The sequence below is a fragment of the Corapipo altera genome, unplaced genomic scaffold (genome assembly GCF_003945725.1).
Source record: "Corapipo altera isolate COAL_440 unplaced genomic scaffold, ASM394572v1 64, whole genome shotgun sequence".
NCBI classification, from domain to species: Eukaryota; Metazoa; Chordata; class Aves; order Passeriformes; family Pipridae; genus Corapipo; species Corapipo altera.
Window position 1 is genome coordinate 12880724 of NW_020884893.1, and position 15516 is coordinate 12896239.

General features: G+C 45.1%; 1 protein-coding gene across 3 annotated transcripts in view; it reads right to left on the reverse strand.

Moving 5' to 3' along the window:
• Positions 1-568: 568 nt before the first annotated feature.
• The window catches only part of PPP1R16B (protein phosphatase 1 regulatory subunit 16B), a 56799-nt gene continuing 41851 nt past the window's right edge, over positions 569-15516 (reverse strand). For all 3 annotated transcript variants that reach the window (XM_027646150.1, XM_027646151.1, XM_027646153.1), the window contains 9 exons: positions 14162-14232; positions 12023-12168; positions 10679-10782; positions 10224-10348; positions 8295-8420; positions 7853-7928; positions 7326-7455; positions 6408-6576; positions 569-5816 (listed from right to left, as the gene is read on the reverse strand). In XM_027646150.1, the coding sequence (XP_027501951.1) occupies positions 5295-5816; positions 6408-6576; positions 7326-7455; positions 7853-7928; positions 8295-8420; positions 10224-10348; positions 10679-10782; positions 12023-12168; positions 14162-14232 (1469 nt within the window). In that variant the 3' untranslated portion in view covers positions 569-5294. The remainder of the gene's footprint in view (positions 5817-6407; positions 6577-7325; positions 7456-7852; positions 7929-8294; positions 8421-10223; positions 10349-10678; positions 10783-12022; positions 12169-14161; positions 14233-15516) is intronic.

Here is a 15516-nt window from a genome sequence, read left to right on the forward strand (position 1 = left end):
GGCGGGAGCGGGGCCGGGGCCGGGAATGCGGCGGGAGCGGGGCCGGGGCCGGGAAGCGCAGCCGCGGGACTTCCCCCGCTGGGGACACAGCCCTGCCGTCCCTCCGGGGCGCCTTCGCCTTCGCGTGAATCAACCCCCCTGAGAAGGACCCTCTTAATGATGCACTTGAACAAATGCTGGACCTAATGCCTCGGGCATGTCCCAGTCCAGGAAAGCCAGGCACAGCTTTGGCCCTCCCGCTTGTCCCCAGCACGATTTACCGCTACTTCACAGAATATTCTGAGGTGGAAGAGACCCACAAGCATCAGCAGTGTCCAGTTCCTGTCCCTGCACAGGACACCCCAAGAATCCCACCGTGTGGCAACGCTCAAGAGCGTTGTCCAAACGCTTCTTGAGACCCGCACTCGCTGAAACAAAAAGCTACACTCACCCACTGCCCAGATTTACTCTTCCAAGATATCCTCTGGCTGCAGTGACAGCTGAGAGAGAGGCAAGACATATAGCAGAGTCCCAAAACGTAAACCGATTAAAAAGACCTCAGTGGCATTTTTGTATTATTAAAAGAAATTTAATATAATTTTTAAATTAAAAAATTCAATCTATTAAAGACACTGAGTCAGGTGCTAATACTGTCAGACATACCCTTTTGGCATGAGTTTTACATAAAGTTTAAGATTTTATGCATTGCTTCAGTATGTTAAACCATCTTCATACTTACAAGTAGCAATAAAGTCAATTCCATAAATATCAAATATCCTTTTTTAAAAAAAGTTTAAATATATTAGACTCTGATTGCCAAAATGCCATTTTATACACAAAGCTGCTAATACAATATACAGTTCTTACTTTTTTTTTCACATAAAATACATTTCATCAAGTTTTATTTGTACATCGTTTACTACTGATCGACGGAATTATGAGTTATTGCAGAAGGCTTGTCATCATCTGTTAATGTCCTGTACACACAGCAGCCCTGCCAAGCTGTACCAGGGTTATCCACATTCCTGCATCCACTCTCACACTGCAATCTAAAGGCTGAAGACATAGCAGTGGCAATACTAAGGCTGCATCTGCACTGTTTTAAAATCCCTAACCCTCCTTCAGCTGCAGGTGGAGATCATTGCATTGGTGTAGCTTTGGGAACAGGTATCTTGAGCAGAGTCTCCTCTACTACAGCTTCCACAGCTGAAATAAAGCAAAATATTCTAGGTTGTACTTGTGCCATGGCAGATGTTGCCTGGAGAGCCCAGTGGTACTTGAATTGTGTGAGGGAAATGAGAAGTCCATTACCAGTTTGGCCAACATGAAAACAGTAGAATAAGGGGAAAGAACAACCAGGGACAATGTTCTGTTGTACAGTCACAGGCAAAACAGAACAAAAGAAGTAAATATTAGCTGTATTCTGTAATAAGAGGTGAGACCTTGCTGCTACAAGTGTGTTCTGGATTCTGCCTGTAGACAACTAATACAAAGTAGTCAACATGACTTGTTAAAATAGAATGAAGACCCTGTCATTTCCTTTAGTGTATTTAGGAAGAGAGAAGTAGTGATCACAAGAGAAACTGAAAGAGCAAATAATAATGTCAAAATCTGGCATGCTGTGAACTTTTATCCCCTTGCAAACAGTCTAAAGTTAAAGAACAACACTATATAGTCACCACAAACCTTCCAGAGATGGGTTACCTATTCAAGCACGATAAGGCACAGAAATACCCAGGTGTAGGGAGAACACCTTCCAGCAGTTCATCCATGGCTCACTGGAGATCAGTGCTATTGCTTTCCTGGTTACACGATAGTCCCTTTTCTATGGAATTGCTGATCTAGTTTCAGCAGAGAAGATTTGGGTAATCAGAGCTCCAAGACTGAAGCAAAAGGGCACTATACAGAAATTGTAATGCATTTGGGAGCTTGTAAGTGATTTCAATCCCACGAAATAAGACTCTGCTCAATAAACTCCAGAATTCATTGCCTCCACTGAGTATTGCACCAAGTCATTATCGCTTTTGCCCTGACATGCTCTTCTCCTTCCCTACCAGGAGTTCCTCATCCACGTGGTTCTTCAACCACACCTGCAAGATGGCACAGAATCACATCAGCTACAGTCAGTTCTTCCCAAAAGTGGGAAGCTTTTAAGATTCAGGAGCACCAAAGAAGTGAGACTAAGTGGGCTGAAATCGCATCACAAATCCAGGTCTGATGTCAAACAGATCCCAGCAGTGGAACTTAAGCCCTTATGTAATATTTCAGTGCTGTGACTTTCTTGGCTGACAGAGACATTATTTTGAAAGACACCTTTTTTTCCATATAAAAAATGTCTTTCAATGTGGAATGTAAAGCTGCTCTCAGCAACCAGTTTGTTTGTTAGAAATAGTATGACTTCAGCACACAGGAAGATGTGGTGAGCAAAAGGGTTATTCTTGTGGAGTTCTGCTTGCAATAGATCCATCAATACATTCATGTTCTCATATCTTTGCACAGTCTGAACAATTACAACCTTTGGGTTACTGCCCTTTAAAACACATAGATATCAAACCCCCGCTGTTGTTGTAACATTGCTAAATTTTACAATAAAAGGCCTTATTCCTACAGTGAAATACCAATGGAAACAAAAAAGCTGTTAGTCTAAAATTAACTGTTTTCCCACAGTTTTAATGCTTTAGCAACTCTCAGTGAAAGTAAGCCTTAAACTACTTCATACTATTGCATTTCATAATCACCTTTTCATTTCCTTGGAGTTAGATAGGATTCAACACAGTTGATAGCACAGAATTGCTCTGAGAAGGACAAGGGCCCAAATCCTCCTTCGCTGGGAGGGAAGGCAATTCTGGGCCCAGAGTTTGCACCATTTACAACCCAGTGGAGAGCGGCACCAAAATCTGTTACAGAGAATTCAAAAATCTCATTAGGATGGATGTGGAGAGACAAACCTCACCACTGTGGGAGAAGAGAGGCACCTGAAAGATCATCTCCCCTATGTTCCATTATAGCCAGGCCACACTTGGTGTTATCACAGAAGAATTTACTCAGGGTAACCAGACGACCCACTGTTAAGCATGCACAGATTCAGTAAAGTCTCTCCAGTTACCAAATCATCCTCTTTCTACTAGAGAATGACTTCAAAAATCCCTTAAAGTCAAGTACAAGAAGTATTTTTAGGTCTCATATTTAGCATATGTATTTCAACAATGGAGGAAGCCCAACTTCTCTGAATGCTTCAAACCCTACCTTTAACAGAACTGAAGTTTTAAATTAGTTGGGTCAGCTGCTGCCATATTCTTATTTGCTCCTAAGACTGGTAAGGAAAGAAAGAGTAAACTGTCACTCTGGTAATGACCTCACAGGTCCAGAAGTGTCTCCTGCCCAGTGTGGCTGTGGTGGTGACGCACAGCCACCGCTGCTGCCTTGAGAAGCCCAGAGCCCTGTATTGTAATATATCCAGCCCCAGCCATGGGCTAGATTTGATGGGAGCAGAGGGTAGAATTTAACAGTCACTGGCAGCCTAAGTCAACTCTTTATACCCTAGAAAAAAGTTAAGGCTGTGAGGATTCCCACAGAGGGAATGTACATGTGAAGGGTAATATCGATGTCTAACAGCTGCCAAATAAAAAGAAGATGGGTGGAAGCTGCATTTGCTGTTGCTTGGCTGAAGTACAAGTACACGAGCTGGATTGAATCCACTGACAGCCTACAGAGACCCAAACAGGTTTATATCTTCAGAGTCTGGAATTTAAGCTGCCCAAGAAGACAAATATTCATGCAGGCAAAGAGTTACATGTGCAACAGCCCCTCTGTGTAGAAAAGAGGTTGAAGATTTACAGTTACTGCTGTAGATACAACTGAACTGTGGCCAGTTCCTCGGAGCTGTGTCCCATGGGGCACTCTCCTCTCACCTCCCCCTGGTACACAAAGCCTGAACTTGCTGAGAAGCCCATGCTAGTGTTTCTCAGGTGGTCTCTCAGAGCTCACATGGAGTGCATCAAAACACAGTGTGGTGTGCCAGCGGATCCACAGCAGAGAGGCTTTGCTAAGCACGGCATGGTGCAAGGCAACTCCTTCAGACACAGAGGCATTTAAACCTTCTGCTGACAGCTGCTAACCACTGCTGGTGGAAGTGGTTTCAGCATGGGAGCTGGAAAACAGACCAAAAAAAAAAATCTCCTGTCCTGCTGCAACACTGAACTACCATAGCAATGGTTTAACAGTTATTTATGAGCCGAAGACTGCAGGTTAATGCAAGTGTCATCATACCTATGGGATTAGAAATGCTTTCATGGCATTTCTAGATTAGTGTTGACAAGCCTTTCCTCCTCACTCCTCTCGAGCCCTGTGGTTCTGGAAATCCAGAAAAAAAATCAGATTGCAAAGCATACGGCCCCTATTATCTGTGTTGAGCATATAGAGTAAACAAACAGAATCAATAGGAAAGTGAGATCAACAAAAGTCTTTTCAGTTTTAACAAATTAAGAGTCTAAATAGTACAAATAAGGTTTTTTTAAATTACTTATCCCAATATAGACCTTTGCCAGTATTTTATTGCAGTAAAATTCTATTGCCAGGGCCCCTTATTGCAACATCAGTTTTAAAGCCTTATGAGTGAATCCTGTTCCAGGAAAAGTTCTGCTTCAAACCTGAAGGCAGCCTGCAGTGACGAGCTGATATGAGCAGAACAGGACCCAGCCAATGCACAGTTCTTGATGGTGAGCTGTCACTGCAAGGAGATAATACCTTGCAAACTTCCTCAGCACAGCATCTACACTTCCTTGTTGCTCAGGCCCAGGAAGTGCTGGATCCAGCTGAATGGAAAACAGCTCTGTCCACTCTTGCAAACCCCATGTGGGGGTTGACCTCCCCTCCAAGGTATGTGCATCACCCAAGGGTGAAAATGCAGGTCTGAACTGTCACCTTCCAGCCCCTTGGTGACTTGCAGCAAGAGGCTCATATGCAAAGATTTTAATCCAGATCCTTTCTTTGTTCCAAGGCATCTCATGACTTCCGAAGGATGGGGAGGCAGTGCATGATACCTTTTCCCCCTGGGAGCAAGATGAGGGAGACTTTTTACATCATATTGATGTGCATCCCTTCCTCTCCTAAAAGCTTTGCTCCACCTGCATTACTCATTCAGCTGCAATGTAAGTAATTGGCAGGGTAAAGTACAATTCAGGATGAACGAGGCTGCCACAGTCAGGATGTCCATAACTAAATTCTCCCTTTGGAAAGCAAACAACCTGGCAGCTGAGATAGATCCAACCAGCCCACTCACATCTTGTTTTCTCTGGGGCGAGACACAGACAAGACTAGGAAATTCTGCAGCACCCGTGCACCTTCTCTTCCATTTCCTCCATGGGAGCTTTGAATTTCAAGAGGGGCGGATCACCACTGGACACTGTGTAATACACTGAGGTCCCATTTGAGCTGTAGGGAGAAGTCCTGGATTCGATTAAGTGTGACTTGGCCTCACCCACGTTCTCAGCAACTCCTGCCATGCCACTGCTGAAGTGGGTGCTGAGGAAAGGGTGCTGGAGGAGTTTGGCTGCAGCCCGCTGCCTCTTCAGTTCTGAGAGCGTTTGGTGGTTGTGCTCCTTGTAGGTGCCCCAGAACTGCTGGGTGTCGGGGAGCCCAGGGCTGCCGTAGGGCAGCACGTGGCCAGGGTTACTGCTGGGCTCAGCGTGCATGCTCCAAACGTCCCCGTTGGAAAAGGTGTACTGGTAAGGGCTGGCAGATGCCATGAGTCCATTCTGGAGTGGGATCTCAGTGTCACACTGGGTGCTTTTGTTTGCTAACTCCGGAAGGAGGGAGGAGTTCTCCAGCACTGAGTTCTGGAAGAAGAAGACATGAAAGAAGAGCATCTTCCACTGTCCCCCATAGCAGGGTTTATCCCTGTGACAACTTCCTAAGCCTACTCCCATTCAGCCTCTCAACCAGACAGGTACTGCAGCACAAACACTGAATTCACCCACTAACGGGACCCTATAATGCTGTGAGCCCTAACCAGGTACATGGAACATTAAGTCAGAAGGACTCACAAAAGAAATAACAAATAGATAAGCATATTAATATAATATGATAGTAACTGAATTGAAAACAAGTAACTGCAAAGCAACTTTACAATTCTTTTGTGATTACCACTTTTAGCTATAAAGAGAAATGCACACACTATCTTTTCAGAATCTCTGGTTCACCAGGACCTTATCTCAAAACTATTTATGCAGCTGTAAATCCAAAACAGTCTTTCCACTAGAGAGGGTTATCCCAGTTTATGCCAAATGAGAATTAGGTCTTTTGCTTACATCTGATGGATGAGGTCTACAAATTTTTTAGCCACCTTCAACCCCAGGGCACCCACTGCTACTGAACCTGCACTACCAGCCCCCCCCAGTGACTCCCATAACAGAGAAGACATTCCTTACAGGGTCTGTATTCTCCTGGTCAGACCGAGTCTCCCCAATTTCTCCAATGAAACCCGAGTTTCTTCCTTCTTCTGCTGCCCCCAGCTGCTGCCAAACGATGGCCTCTTTCTCACACTCCTTCCTGTAAAGGTTTGTTCGGTCCGAAAGACTGGCCCTCCTCACCACCTTCCTGTGGGACAGGGACAAAGGGCATCAAAGCTGTGAGCAGGACATGACAATTCCCCTTACTCCATAATCCTTCTCACCTCTGCCTCACACTTCACAGCCTCTCCCTCTGGAATGGAACATGGATTTAGCTTCCTGGCACCCATGCAAAGCAAAGGCACTAGTGAGGATATTAAAGGTGGGAGGAATTTTAAGGAGTTTTAAAGTAGCACTGCAGATCTGCATTAAAGCTCATACAGCTCAATGACTGATCTACTCTGCAACCAGTGGAGTAAAAATATAGAGGAATGGCCCACGGGTTGTTTAGGGAGTTTTGTGGTCTGCAGGACTGCTTTGGTGTCTAGTAGATGTTTTATAAAGACCTGTGCAAACTCCATCTGGGCACAGTATCTTGGCCATGCCATTTTATTATTGAGAAGCTCAAGTTAATCCACTTGAAGCACTGACTGTCCAACACCAGTCCCAGTGGTTTAATAGAGTAAATTCTCACCACTTGGTCCTCTGCTCGGAGCAGTTATTAAACCACAACAGTGCAAAGCCATTTCCCCCCCAAGAAATAGCCTCTCTTTCTAGTAAAACAGCCACATTTCAAGGGAGCTCTGCTTTGAGCAACCAAAGTCAGCTTCTGCCTCTCAGAGTTTGTTCAGAAAGGACAGATGGGGTCCTACACACCCACCACAGGGTGCTCTGCAACCACCCCTGGGTGGCCAAGCCAACGCACACTGGGTGACCTGCAGGAAGAGCACAACTCACCCCCGGCTGCCCGTGCTGGAGGTCCTTCGGCTCAGGGAGGATTTATGCCTCATCTGAGACTTCATGATCACATCGTGTTTGTGTTTCAACTCCAGAAGCAATACTTTGAATTCTTCCTCTTCACACAGATCTATGGCACACACAGACCAAGCCCTTAATGAGACAGTTCCCATGTGGTACCATTGACACCATGTTACTAACTGTGCCTTCCTACTTAAGACACCCATGTCTTACAGTTGTACTCAGCAGGGAGACTCCCAAGCACAGGTTCAGAGGGATGACACTAGTGGAAACACACAGGAGAAAGACTTGGTGCTTGAGATATGCCTTCTTCCTTGTTTTTATGTGCAGGAAGAAACACTTTGAGAAGCAGTAAAGCAGGAGCTTCAAAACTTCAGTCCCAGTTACAGTAACTGAAACTTTGATTCTAAAGACACTCAAGAAATTACGTTAATGCTTCTGAAGGCACCATGTGAAGACTCCAGCCATTTCTTAGGCATTTCTTTTTTTAAGATTAGTAAACTCACCTATTGGCATCTCATCCAAAGATGTTCTGGCACTCAAACTAGCCCCATGGGACACAAGTAACTCAGCCATCTGCATCTAAAGAATGGAAAGAGAGAAAGTCAAGTTGACAGAACTATTTTAGGCAATTTAGGCTTTCCTTCCCAAAGCTGAAAAGTTGGAATAAGATCAGAAGCAATGGCATGTGTGCTCAACTTGCCTCAAATTATTCTCGTATGTGTGTGATCTTAAACAATGTTCCTACCATTCACCTGCACAGACAGACATACTCTGTCTGAACTTTCTCAGCAACCAGTTCTTTTTGGAACCCAAAGGACCTCCTCTGATGCTGTCCAGAGAGCCCAGCCCCAGCACAGATTTCTTCCATTTGCAGAGTACTACACAATTTGTCCAGGCAGAAAGAAATGTCACCCTCATACATGAGGCTTGCAGCGAAATCATTACCTGTCCCCAGAAAGCAGCAGCGTGAAGAGGTTCCCAGCCGTCCCAGTCCTTAACGTCCAGGCTCGCCCCCTGGTCCAGAAGGACTTCAGCTGCATGCAGATAACCATTGGCTGCAGCTATATGCAGCTAGGAGATAAGGAACAGAACATGAACCACCTGCAAGGATCATGGATGGCTCTATAGACCAAGTTTCAGCAGATTTTCTTGAATAATGTTTGAGCCTAAAGCTGAACAGGCAGCACATTTCACATTTAGCAGATGCTACCAGGTCAAAAGCAGGTTGTTCCTGTTACTAAAACTCAGTATTACCTGCATGTAATTCTGTTTGGAGAGGAAACTGCTCAATATTTCTTAAAATAACTTACCTATATGGGTTAAAAAAAATGTTTTCACATTTTAAATCAAGGGTTTTTAAGTGCTTCCTAATCTGCAGGGGAACAGCACAATCAAAATGCAAGCCTGCAATGGAGTACATCATCCACTGTGCACCCTGCATTTCTCACGCCAGAAGAATGTCTTCTCTTCCCCACTGAAGTGCTGTGGATGTGATTTTTTAATCAAATTTACAGCCTGCTTTAGTCAGGACTCTCTCCATGCAATTGCACTTCCACTCACACTATTATTATTTTCACCACTTGAAAATCAAAAACATTTTAAAACTTTGCTACTTTTAGTTAAGGGAATGATTTTTCAGGTATTGGCTTCCAACTACAGCCACCACTTCGGAGACATCAGAAACAGTCTCCTTTAGTCCCCCAACTTAATGTCTCTGAAGATTTTCATATTTGCCATCTGCTGTTGCACATCTGACCAAAACACTGACCTATGCACTGGTCTGAAGGGATTAACTGCACCCAAAGATCCTCCTATTTCAACTGTGCTGAAAAGGAGAATTAAAGCTTATTTTCAAAAAAATTCCATGTGGATTTGACCACACAAAGTTAAACCCTCATCTGGAAATAAATTCTGATGCTTTCTGGCAACTCAATTAATTTCTACATAAATTTTATGCCACTTAGTCATACCTTCTAGAGGTCACATGAATTAGCAGGGAATCACTTTGGGGTGATACAAAAGGGGAAGCCAAGAGGTCTGATTAAAGTTATGTATATAATCCTTGTTAAAGGGAAAAAGGTGTTGAAAAAATAAGCTGCAATAAAAGCTTCAGTCATCCAAGGTTATCTTGGAGGGAGCCTGCCCTCCTCTTACGCTTCTGGTATATGCTAAAGGTGACAGTTAGATTAAGAAACCTGAATGCCACGGCACGGTCATCAAACAAATGAACAAAGTGCCTGTATATCAGTTAGGTCTGGACCCAAGCATCAAATGACCAAGGTTGTATGAAACTCCCAATACATATGACCTCATTACTGAATTTCCCCTAAGCTGGGACTGCTGTAAGCAATGATTTAAGAAACACATTTGCAGGTGAAAAAGAAGGGAACAGGACTAGGACTGGTCAGCCTTCTTGGTACCTGTCCAGTCAAATCAGATGGCAGCTTGCTTTGTGCTCTACACTTGTCCTGGTTCCTCTCCTCTGCCAGGGGCCGATGCCATCCTACCTGAGCAAACACAGCAGCCATTGGCTCCTTGTGAGCCAGATGCTATGCAAAGCAGAAAGGAGGCAGAAGCTCTCCAGAGTTCCCAACACCAGATCCTGCTCCCATGAAAACCAGAGGACTCTCACGTCTCTTCTGTGGGAGTCTGATCAATCTACAAGACTAGTGAGAAGCAAGAGGTCACTGGGAGGTCTTTCAGTCCCAGTTCCCTGGAGGTTAGCAGATGTTTATGTTCTGCAACTCCTCACTGTGGGATTTCTCCTCTCAGTGACTTGTACATGTTGATTTTGTATAACTCCTGCCCCAGGGCAGATTTCATAACCTCTGGGCTGAACGAAGGCAAAACTGAAGCTGCTGCAGTTTCACTCACCAGCGTAGCACCTTGGGCATCAGTCCTGTTCAGGTCTTGTCCAGTCGCAAGTATGTCATGAATGTCACAGATCATGACCTGCTCTGGAGCAGCACGCATCTCATTGATCCTTTCCTGTGTAATCCCTGTTAAAATTCCAGTTAGAGGAGAGTTGGAAAGGGTTTTATCTCCACTTCTTGAGTAAAATCAGACTTATGATCCTGGTTGATATGATCTCGCACCCTTTTCAGAGGATATGGAGCTGAGGGGACCTGTCTGCTGTCTTTCACCCTCATGATCTTTAGGAATCAGAGTAACTAGACTCTGAGTCTAGTTCCAAGAGTCAGGTTCCAAGAAATGATGCCAGCAGCAGCTCTCTGCTTTTCTCCAGAGGCCAGTGAAAGGCTGACAAACAAGGTAATTTTTAGTACCACATTGACCCGGTTTTGTATTTTACGTGAACTCAATCTCCTTACCTTGATAGGCCATGCAAGTCTCAATGACATCCAAAGTTGGCTCATCTTCACAGAGGTCATACGGCATGTTGCCATCTGCATTTACTGCCAACAAGTCTGCTCCACTGCAAGAGGAAACCCAGTTACATGAGAAAAGACCTCAGACATCCTAGAGCAGGCAGTGCCAAATACTGGGATAAATGCTTAGGAAAAACTAACAGGGGTTTAATAGTTGCCCAAATGCCACCAAGACACATATGAGATAAGAAAGATTTGAAGCAAAGCCAAGGAGCTATGAATGGGGAAGATTAGTTCCAGAAGTGAATGAAAGGCAGCACACTACACCTCCTTCATGGGTCAGTAATGCACTGTGTTGGTCCACATCTGCTCCATTTTTATTCCCCCATCCAAAAATTTCCTAACCCAAGTGGAACCATCCTCTAAGGGATGTCCAACTGCATCCTCTTCTCTCCTTCACTCTACAGCCAAAGAAGGGGCAAATTTTCAACACTCATCTCCCAGATGACAGCATCACAGGGAGAAGTCTGCCTCCCTGAGAGAGAAGCAGCAGACACTGCCGTGCAAGGCAGCAAGTTAACACTTCCAAAGCACTGTCACTCTGGGAAATGGAGGAGAGGGCTCTATGCAGAGCCAGAACTATCTGTTCCAGGTAGGATTCACAGCAAGTGCTCACCAAATGGCACAACTCAAAACACACTTGGCTTCCTCCACCTTGCTGGTAAGTCTAGAAAAGACCTGTGATTTAGGGCAAACACTTGAGCTTTAGAGCCTTGGTGAAATCAAGTGGAAGGTCCAGTGCAAGCACCTGTGTCACCACTGGGGAACCAATGCACTACAGGAAGCAAACTGGTTATTAATTACGACCCAGTAAGACAGGTCACAAAGTTCACCCAGGTATTTGAACTATACAAACACACTGCTGCCCTCCTACAGCAGTGTCTCCTTGACTGGGGCTGGAAGATCTGAAGTGGTGTTTAAGGGCTTGAAGAGGTGGACCCTTGCTGGCTGCTCCTATTTCTACCCACCCAGTGACCATGGTTTCACAAGCACACGCAGACACACCAAAATACAGGCAAAAAGCAGCAAATTTTGGCCCAGTCTCCAGAAAATTCATGAAACTGAGCCAAGCCACTTGGGGTTTTATTCTGCCTCCTCAGCCTTTCTGCTCTTCCTCCTCCACCCCCTTCTCCCCCAAGCAGGAAGGAGTCCCACGAATAGCCTGAAAGCAGGGAATAATCAGCACTGCTGCAATCTCACAAGGTACTGAACAGTCTCGGTTTCCATCCACAAGAAGTTGTGGTAGAATCAGATCTACAGAAAGGACAGAGACAAAAAGCCACCTACTGCTGGATGAGGATCTTCACCAGGTTGATATGACCACATGTAGCTGCTGCATGCAATGGAGTCCACAGCTCATTGTCCTTGGCATTGACATTGGCTCCATGGTTGAGGAGAAGTTTGACTATGTCTTCATAGTTGTCTATGCAGCACTGGTGAGGAAGAGATACAGACAGATTGGGTTTTTTAGACTTTGGGAAGATGAGGCCTTATATCTATTCAGCTGTAAAATAATAAAGGCGTACCTGGATGTGGAGACCTACTTTATCCTGCACTGTTTGGCAACAAGAGTTAAACAGCAGCAGGTCAGAAAGGCACCATGCAGAACACCTACACTGGGCAGACCAGAGGTCACTGGTGTCCTACAGGGCCTTCTGGTGTGGGGGCAGAACCAGCAGGGAATAACAGCAAGTATGCTCACAGCTTCTATTCCACTGGGTCTTCCATATTCAAGAGAAAACATAAGAGAAATTCAATGTAACCAGTTTAACCACATACCAAGGGATGAGCTGACAAGCTGACATTCCCTTTTCTTAGGGAAAATCCCACACACTGGCATGTGATTAGTAAAAGTCTTCTCAACAGTTCACCACTACCTACCACAGTTATCTGAAGATGTGCAAATTGGATTCCTAGAATTATGAGCTACTTCACAGGGCACCTTTCATTTCCTGAAAAAGATCAGCATTCTCCCTGCATTTACAGCATAGTCCCAGAGGCAGCCAGCAAGAAAAGCCTCAGCCTCTTCCCTTTGGAGAAGGTGGAATTTGCTCTTTGATCCACCTTGTGCTCACATCTTGACATGAATGTGCATGTGATCAAGACACTCAAGATTCACATAAGATTCATTCTTGTGCAAGAAGCCTGTTTGTGGTCTGTGTGTTACTGCTGACCCACGCAGGAGACTCACAGCTCAGCACACAGTATGGGCCACTAATGGGGCTGAATTCCAACCCACAACAAGCATTTTAGCAACTGAGTGACAAGGATCCTTTATGTATTTCTATTTCTGTTTACTATTTGTACATGGAAGTGAGGTTAAAATCGTTCCTGTCACACAGCGAAGTTACCACAGAAGTGTAATTGAGCCCTTCAGTGGAAGCCACTGGTACTGGGCAATACTGTTTGCTTAGGGGCTTCTCTCTGTTCAGAGATCCAATTAATTCTACGGGATGTAAAGCTCCCAGCTTAACTCCCAAATGCACCTTTACAATAACCGATCCTTGAGTGGGCAAGATGGGATTCTCCATGGCTTCAGTACCTAGCTGGGTACTGAAAGAGGCTGTCAGCATGTCTCTGTGTGCAGGATAACATCTCTTTGGAGAGGTGCTGCTGGTAGTGGTGGGGACCTTTTGTTCTTGTTGGAGCTAGTTTGCATTTTTAAACAAACACCTCATCCAGCTTTGAAGAGAGCAGGCAACTTGCATAAGAATCCAAAATCCCAAGTCAGAAGCATTTACAGCAGGCACTAATGGGGAAAAACCCCTGAGTGTCTGTTCCAGAAAAACCCCTGAGTGTCTGTTCCACCCTCGGAGCGTGTGACAACCACACCACTGTTGTTCCCTGCAGCGGAGGCGGCAGCTGCCAGGCACGGCCAGTCCCACGGGCCTTGGGTAGAATAGAAAAACCCTTATGGGATCAGCACAGAGGCTTCGAGGAAGGACACAGACTTACACATCACTATTGCAAATCTGTATTTTAGTGGTGAAGTCCGTGGGCCTGCAGTGAGCAGCAGCAGGCTCTTCAAGTGCCCTGTGCATCATTTATTTAAACTACTTTCAAAACTTGTGGATTGACAAGGTCTCTAAACTTGAGTTAATCTGCTTTAAGAGTTTACAGCCCACTTCTACAAAGATTAAAGGGTGGGAGAAATATTGTTCACGTCTGAAGTCCAGCCCTGATTCCCGAGCTCTTCTTATCACCGAACAACGTCTGGGATACAGAAAGAGAAGGGTTTGATCTCAGTTTGCTCCCCAAGAAACTGGATTACCAGCACAACATAGTGAAGTTTCACTGCTTTAACTGAGCAAAAAAATGAAATACAGAAGGTGTCTCTGTTTAACCTGGACAGGTCTGCTCAGAGGGCAGCAGGAAGGCCCGATGGTGCGGAGCAGCAGCGAGCTGTGACCTCCTCCCACACCTCACCTGATGCAGCGCAGTTAATCCATCCTCATTGCACAGGTCAGGGCTGATGTTGCTCTTCAGCAAGTAACATACTGTAAGGGAAGGACAGAGAGGAGTCAGAGCAGTAATCCTAACACACCTCTTTCTCTCAGCCAACCCACCAGGGTGTTCCAGTGTGGGCAGAGTTCCAGGAGACACAAGCTCAACAGTGGCCTGTCACCACAGTGCCAGTGAGACAAGAGCTTTTTTGGATTTATCCAGCAGAGAGCATCAGCATACAATTTTCCCCCAACTTCCTTCCATAGGAGACTGAATACATCTATCATTTTCATACAGTAGAGCTGGAACAATCTCCATTTTTACCTTGTGCTTTGCAATGTCCGAGTGCAACCTCTGCACTCTGGAGAGCCCAGGAGAGCTCAAAGGCAAGTGGGGATTTTGGGGTCCTGAGTTACAGCCGTAGGAGAGATTCCTCTCACTGTGAGAGGGATTAGGTCTTGCCTCAAGAAGTTATCTATCCATGCTGACAAATCAAATACATTCAGGGCCTCATCACATCTAAATACACCACGGTTGCTTTGGACACTTCACTTGAGCTGTTGGGTGTTTGGAGAAAGTTTCCCAGAGGCTTTATTTTTCAATTGCTGCTTTGGGGGGAAAGCATAAGATTTATTCCATTAAAATGTAAATTTCTGAAACACATGAAAAGTTGTTAGCCCTTAGGTGAAAAATAAAGTTTGCTCTGAGGTACAGATCTTGCACAGGGCAATAGCAACAAAGCTGGCAGAGGATATAAATTAATTGCAATGCCAGAAACTCTTCAAATTCAACACTGCTGACAGATCTTGATCCCTACCCATCTTTTGTTGTTTACTTGCTCATTCCCTGCTTTTTCTCCAGAGAATTCACTATCTAATGCTTTTCCTACCTCAAATGTCACTGACAGCACGAACACAAGCCAGAGGTTCATAATCATGTCCCTGGGGCCAGAGTAGCAACAGATATTCATGTCATATCTTATTTGATGGCAGGGATGTAAGCACTGAGTGAAACCAGAGCTGCAAAATAAGGAACACTGACAGAGTTAAAAGGGGAATAACCATCCTCAGAGCTGGCAATCCTGATCACTCCAAAGCACTGCAAGCCTGATCACTCCAAAGCATCCTGCAGCCTCTGATCCCTATCCCACTGTCAGAGGGAGCTCTTCCCCCAGCACATCCACAGGAAACTCAATTGCAGGGCTGTCCCTGAAGACAGAGCACTTCTGGCATCCAAAACACAACATGAAAAACACACCCACAATGACATCAGTGTTGATTTATGAAGCTTCATTTAAAAGATCTGGAAAACACACTCAGAAGAAAGGCAAAATGAAA